A 6,960-nucleotide genomic window follows, 5' to 3' on the forward strand; every position below is an offset into this window, starting at 1 on the left:
TTTTTTTTTTTTTTTTTTTTTTTTTTTTTTTTTATAATGTTTTTTTTTTTTTTTTTTTTTTTTTGCATTTTTAGTAGAGACAGGGTTTCAACATGTTGGCCAGGCTGGTCTTGAACTCCTGACCTGGTAATCCACCTGCCTCAGCTTCCCAAAGTGCTGGGATTACAGGCATGAGCCACCATGACTGGCAAGAGGTGAATTCTATGATAAACTATCCTTAGGCCAGGGGTCTTTAACCCCCTGTGGTGGCGTAGCAGCCTGTTAGGAACTGGGCTGCACAGCAGGTAAGCCAGGGCAAGTGAGCAAAGCATCTGTATTTACAGCTGCTCCCCATCACTCCCATGATCAGCTGAGCCCCGCCTCCATCAGATCAGTGGTGGCATTAGATTCTCATAGGAGCACGAACCCTATTGTGAAGCCCACATGGGAGGGATCTAGGTTGCATGCTTCTAATGAGAATCTAATGCCTGATGATCTGTCACTGTCTCCCATCACCCCCAGCTGGGACCATCTAGTTGCAGAAAAATAAGCTCAGGGCTCCCACTGATGCCACATGATGGTGAGTTGTAGAATTATTTCAGTATATGTTACAACAGAATAATAATGGAAATAAAGTGCATAATAAAGAGGAATGTGCTTGAACTACCCGAAACCACCTCCCTGCTTCTGTTCATAAAAAAATTCTCTTCCACTAAACTGGTCCCTGGAGCCAAAAAGGTTGGTGAGTTCTGCCTTAGGCCTTTGCATCTTTCTAGAACACTCTCCCGCAAGACCTCAACTCAAAAAGCTTTTCTATGCCAGGTGTGGTGGCTCACGCCTGCCATCTTAGCACTTTGGGAGGCTGAGGCAGGAGGATGTTTGACCTCAGGAGTTCAAGATCAGCCTCGGCAACATAGCAAGACCCCATCTCTATTTTATAAATTTTTTAATTTATAATTTATACAATTATAATTTGTAATTTAATTTTTAGAAAAAAAAAATTTAAAAAAGAAAGCTTTTTCTGACCACCCATTGCCTTTAGGAATAGCCAACATCCAAAATCCCAGCACTTTGGGAGGCCAAGGCGGGTGCTTCACTTAAGGTCAGGAGTTCGAGACCAGTCTGGCCAACAGTGAAACCTCATCTCTACTAAAAGTACCAAAATCAGCTGGGAGTGGTGGCATGTGGCTATAGTCCCAGCTACTTGGTAGATTGAGGCAGGAGAATGGCCTGAACCCGGGAGGTGGAGGTCGCAGTAAGCTGAGATCATGCTGTTGCATTCCAGCCTAGACAATAGAGCAAGACTCCAGCTCAAGGAAAAAAAAAAGTAGTTGGCTGGATGCGGTGGCTTATGCCCGTAATCCCAGCATTTTGGGAGGTCAAGGCAGGCGGATCACGATGTCATGAGTTTGAGACCAGCCTGGCCAACATAGTGAAACCCGGTCTCTACTAAAAATACAAAGAATTAGCTGGGTATGGTGGCGGGAGCCTGAAATCCCAGCTACTCGGGAGACTGAGAAAGGAGAACCACTTGAACCCAGGAGGTGGAGATTGCAGTGAGCCAAGATTGCGCCAATGCACTCCAGCATGGGCAACAGAGCAAGATTCCATCTCAAAAAAAAGTACTTCTGGATAAACTTAGTATCTTTCTCCCCCAGTCAAAGCCATCCGTGAGGTCGGGAATGTGTTTCTATTCTGGCTGGATCCCCAGTGCCTAAAACAAGGTCTGGCACACAGTCCACACTCCATACGTTTCATCTGGAGGAATGAATTCCTGGAAGCACAGAGAGGTTTAGACACTTTTCTGAGGTCACACAGCTAACTGGGAAAGAGAGAGACACAAACTCAGGCCTGCCAATTCTGGAAGCTGCACTCAAGACCACTGCGTCATTACTGGTCTCAAAGACTTGGAGCTGGGGCCTGCAGGCTGGGACTCAGGATGCCCAGCTCCCCTGTACAAGATCTAGTCTGCATCCATTTACTCACCCTCAAGTCGAAGCAGCTGGGGACAATAGCAGTGGATGGTGGCGGCCAGTGCAGCCCCACTGGCCAGGTCCTGGAGGCTGGTCACCGTTGGGAAGCAGGGTGCACGCCGTGCCACCACCCGGTCCTTGCGGTATCGGATCTGTGGATAGGAGCCAGGTCAGGTGAGTGGTCAGGCTGGCCTCCTGGGTCAGCGGTCATGCAGGCTGGGCAGGGAGGCCTGGGGTTTCCGCCATGAGGGGGCAGGAAGCTGGGGGTCCCAGAGACAGAGTAGGGGGGCCAGCCTGGAGCAGGGGAGGGGCAGCAGCGAGAGGCAGAGGAGATGTCTTCCAGCAGCCAGGCCAGCAGCAGGGACTGGGGACTGGGACTCCTGGGACCCCGGGGCGGGGGATACATTACCATGGGGGGTTTGCTCCCCGACTCCTTCAAACAGAAGGCAATTGCGTGCTGGGGGGGAGAGGAGCAGCCATCAGCAAGGCAGAGGGGCGCTGACCTGCTGGGCCCCCAAGCCCACCTTGGGGTGAGGGGGTAGCCCTGACCCTGGTCCTGAGCCCTGGACGTCCAGCTCCCTGACTGCTGTGGCTGGCTTTGAGAACCCGAGCTCCTCCCAGCCCCAGGGGATCCCACAGAGTAGCATCCTATGCAGGGAATCTTCCTCCCACAAAAGACCCAGGCCCCCAGCTTAGGGAAAGGATGCAAAGGAAGCGGGTAGGCAGGAAGGGAACCTCCCAACCCAGGCCCCAGGGTCAGGGGAAGGAGTGAGCAAAGGTGAGGACCCCAGCCAGCCCAAAACCTCCCCCCATGTCCCCCTTGTTTATCTACTATGGGAGGAATTTATATGAAGCACAGAGTTTAGATATTTCTGCAAGGTCACACAGCTCATTCAGGGAAGAGAGACATTTCAACTTCCAGCCTCAAGGATGGGCGGCCTCCTCAAAGCTGGGATTTTTTTCCGAGGGAAGCTGGGGGAGGTCTCAGAAAGGTTATTCTATCTTCCGGGTTGGCGGGCCTTCCTCTGGGCTATAGGGTACCCTGCCTACTAGGGTCAGGATCCACGTGTGTGACGGTCTGCAGGTCCCCTCTTCAGAAATTTCTGTAGTCTCCCCACAATCGCTAAGTGGGACAGGCTCAGGGGGTCCCACCCTCTTCATTAATGGGAAGGGGAAGTGTTCGTCCTTCTGACTAACTGGAGGAAAAGTTCATCTCTACCCATCAGTTCACTGGAGAGGGGTCCGCCCTCTTAGTTAATGGCCGAGATTCTACCCTTCTCTTGGTTCACAGAGGGGTTTCTCCCTGTCTCCCAGGGCTGGGGTCCAACCTCCTTTGCTCACAACTTAGGGAGGTAGGAGAGGGCACGCAGACAGGCAGGCAGAAACAGACATATAGACAGAGCTACAAGCAGGGCAGGCAGACGGGGCAGACAGACAGCCCCACTTACAGGAACCAGCTTCCAGTACCAGCGCGTAGGGCACTGAGGCCAGAGAGGCAGAGAGGAGGGCAGCGGGTACCGGCGCAGGGGACGCGCGGGGCACAGAGAGATTGACAGAGAGGGGAAGAAAGAGAGTGTGTGTCACCTCTAGCCCTCCCCCCACTGCAGGAATGGCTGGGAAGCACAGCGCCACCCTGCCCTCCCAGCTCTCCCGTCCTCCATCCTTCCCTCAGTTCCATGCCCTGGCCTCACCGAGGGCTGCGCCGGGGCCGCCCCGTCTGCAGGGGCTGCTGGAGAGCCTCTCTGGGCCGCTTCCTGCTCTGTCTTTTCCTGCAGCCGCCGGACGGTCTGGAGGGCAGGGAGGGGGTCAGTGGTCTGGCCACTGAACGATGCTGGTCCCAGAACCCACCCTGGGCACAACCCCACCTACCGTGTCCACCCAGAAAAGCAGCTTGTGCTCCAAGCTGGTGAGGGCCAAGGGACCTGGCAGGGTCTTTGTCCACTCGAAGGCAAAGGCAGCCATGAGGGCATCAATGACAGCTAGGTGGGCTCCCTGTGGGGGCAAGGGCTGGAGGGTGAGACCCAAGAGCTGCTTGAGGTGCGCCTTGGCCCCCAAGGGCCTGGGAAAAGGAAGAACCTGGAGGTGGGAGGGACTTGGCAGGGGCGGGGCTTGAGGGGCGGGGACAGTGGTTCATGGGTGGGGCCTTAAGGGAAGGAACCAGAAATGGTATCCTGGAGGGGCCACGCATGATAGGTGAGACTTTGAAGTCAGATCTAGGCCTAAAGATAGAATGGGTGGTGTACGCAAATCCTCAAGGACCAGAGTATCGCCTTTTTGGGGAGCTGGGTTCCATAGGAGACCAGGCTTGAGGGGAAGACCTTGAGGGGAGGAGCCAGGACTGGGGGGAGGAGCTAGGTTTAATGAACAGTACTTGAGGGGAAGAGCCAGGCTTAATGGACAGCACTTGAGGGGAGGAGCAAGGACTGGTGGGAGGAGGTAGGTTTGATGGACAGAGCTTAAGGGAAGGAGACAAGACTGACAGGAGGAGCTAGGCTTAATGGCTAGAACTTGAGGGGAGGAGCCAGGCCTGGTGGGAGGAGCTAGGCTTAATGGATAGCTCTTGAGGGGAGGAGCCAGACCTGGTGGAAGGAACCTGGGGGAGGGCCAAGCCTGATGGGAGGAGCTAGGCTTAATGGACAGAGCTTGAGAGGAGGAGCCAGGACTGGTAGAAGAAACTCGGGAGGAGCCAGGTCTGGTGGGAGGAGCTTGAGGGGAGGAGATTAGCATGGTAGGCGTGGTCTACAGAGCAGGGGAGGGGCCTACCATGAGAATGGGCTGGTGCCTCAGGTCAGCCTCGCGCACCGGGCGCTCAGGCAATGCAGGCAGCGTGCCCCTCCGCGCCAGCAGGGCCAGCAGTGCAGAAGGGTTGGGGGGTGTTTCAAGCTGTGGCAGTGCCTGGCGCCAGGCCCTGCAGTAAAGCTCGGCTGAGAGCAACAGCCGTGTCACTGGGGGCTTCACGTGCTCCTGCGCATACTGGTCAGTATAGAAGGGCTCCCACAGCTCCGGGGGTACGTGCTCTGTGAGGGCATAGAGGGGAAACACGGAGGTCAGGGTTAGCAGATACAACATACACACACAACACCGAGATCAGGGTAACCAGATATAACATACACAGACACACACACGCGCACGCGCGCTTGATCACATGGCCCAGATTAAGAGTGGGTCTGGACCAGGGAGGATGGCATGAGGAAGGGAGACGGCATCTGGGCTGAGAGTGTAGATGCGCAGGAGTTTGCTAGAGGAAAGGGTGATGGTGTTGTAGGCAGAAGGGCCTGCAGATGCAAAGCCCATGGGGTGGAAGAGAACGCAGTGCCTCAGGGAGCTGATGGGCGCTTAGAGCGGAAAGGAGGGGAGGCTTCCCACAACCCCAGGCCAGCTGGACTGGCTCTTATAGGTCCCAGGAAAGACAGTAACAACGGCAATCCCAATGATAAGAGCCTTCCTGCACTTCCTAGGGTAGACTCACTGAAGCCTTACATCAATGCTAGGAGGCAGCCAGGGCCCAACTGGCAACCCCCATGCTACAGAGGAGGAAATTGAGGCACAGAGAAAGGAAGTCCCTTGCCCCAGGTCACACGGCTCTTCAACGCCAGGACTGGGTTTAGACACAGCAAACTGGACACCCTCTCTCAGCTTGCAGGCAGGGTGGGATGAGCCGGGGGCACACCACAGGCACATCGGGAGTTGAGTGACCCAAACCTAGCGATTGAAGGGAGGCAAGGGACAGAGAGGGAGGTGGCCAGGGCCCTGCTGGGTCTAAGGGGGAAGATGGAACAGAGGGGTAATGACTGAGGTAGGGTGTAGGAGGAGAGGGAGGTAAAGGGGTGAAATTGAACGTGAGAGGCTTTGGGGACATCCTTGAGGCAGACTATATTGAGAGGCTGGGGCTTAGGGGCACATCATATAGGCAGCCTGAGATCCCTGAATAGGACAGTGGGAAGAGGTGTGAGGAAGCCCCAGGTGGACAGGGGGATGGGGGCAGAAACCCCCAAGATAGGACCAAGAGTGGAGAGAAGGCCAAGAAGGCCTGGCGGGAGTTGGGGAGGAGATGACTGAAATTAGCAGTGGGTCGCCTGTCCAGCTCTTCTACTTTGCACAGCTTTTGTGGGGGGTTTTGGAGACAAAATTCTCTCTGTCACCCAGGCTTGAGTACAGTGGTGCAATCTCGGCTCACTGCAACCTCTGCCTCCCGGGTTCAAATGATTCTTAGGCCTAAGCCTCCTGAGCAGCTGGGATTACAGGCGTGACGCTGCCACACCCGGGTAATTTTTGTATTCTAATAGAGACAGGGTTTCACCGTTTTGCCAGGCTGGTCTCGAACTCCTGTTCTCAAGAGATCCGCCCACCTCAGCCTCCCAAAGTGCTGAGATTACAGGTGTTAGCCACCATGCCCAGCCTGCACAGCTTTCTCTGAGTTTTTGCTGGAGTGCAGTAGCATGATCATGGCTCACTGCAACCTGGAATTCCCAGGCTCAAGGGATTCTCCCTGCCTCAGCCTCCCGAGTAGCTGGGACCGCAGGCACATGCCACCACACCCAGCCAATTTTAAAATTTTTTGTAGAGATGGAGGTCTCATGATGTTGCTCAGGCTGGTCTCAAACTCGGCCTCAAGTGATCTGCCTGCCTTGGCCTCCCAAAGTGCTGGGATTACAGGTGTGAGCCACTGTGCCCAGCCTTGTTTTGTATATTGGGGTTTTGTATGTGTGTGTGAAAGACGGGGTGGGGGCCAGGCACAGTGGCTCATGCCTGTAATCTCACCACTTTGGGAGGCCAAGGCAGGCGGATCCTTTGCGTTCAGGAGTTCACGACCAGCCTTGTCAACATGGTGAAATTCCATCTCTACTAAAAATACAAAAATAAGCTGGGCATGGTGGCACATGCCTGTAATCCCAGCTACTCAGGAAGCCGAGGCAGGAGAATCGCTTAAACCTGGGAGGCAGAGGTTGCAGTGAGCCAAGATTGTGCCATTGCACTCCAGCCTGGGTGATGGAGCAAGACTGCCTCA

The 6,960-nt window shown here is 54.8% G+C and overlaps 1 protein-coding gene across 8 annotated transcripts in view; it reads right to left on the reverse strand.

The window, feature by feature from the left end:
* CAMSAP3 (calmodulin regulated spectrin associated protein family member 3) overlaps positions 1-6,960 on the reverse strand; it is a 23,143-nt gene that overhangs the window by 8,295 nt on the left and 7,888 nt on the right. For 2 of the 8 annotated variants that reach the window (XM_037728372.1, XM_037728370.1), the window contains exons 2-7: positions 4,716-4,969; positions 3,822-3,959; positions 3,644-3,739; positions 3,401-3,433; positions 2,362-2,409; positions 1,966-2,104 (exon numbers count right to left, since the gene is read on the reverse strand). In XM_037728372.1, the coding sequence (XP_037584300.1) occupies positions 1,966-2,104; positions 2,362-2,409; positions 3,401-3,433; positions 3,644-3,739; positions 3,822-3,959; positions 4,716-4,969 (708 nt within the window). The remainder of the gene's footprint in view (positions 1-1,965; positions 2,105-2,361; positions 2,410-3,400; positions 3,434-3,643; positions 3,740-3,821; positions 3,960-4,715; positions 4,970-6,960) is intronic. The other 6 variants (XM_017500145.2, XM_017500147.1, XM_037728371.1 and 3 more) reach the window with 6 other exon arrangements.

The sequence above is a fragment of the Cebus imitator genome, unplaced genomic scaffold, assembly GCF_001604975.1.
Source record: "Cebus imitator isolate Cc_AM_T3 unplaced genomic scaffold, Cebus_imitator-1.0 Scaffold263, whole genome shotgun sequence".
Taxonomy (NCBI): domain Eukaryota; kingdom Metazoa; phylum Chordata; class Mammalia; order Primates; family Cebidae; genus Cebus; species Cebus imitator.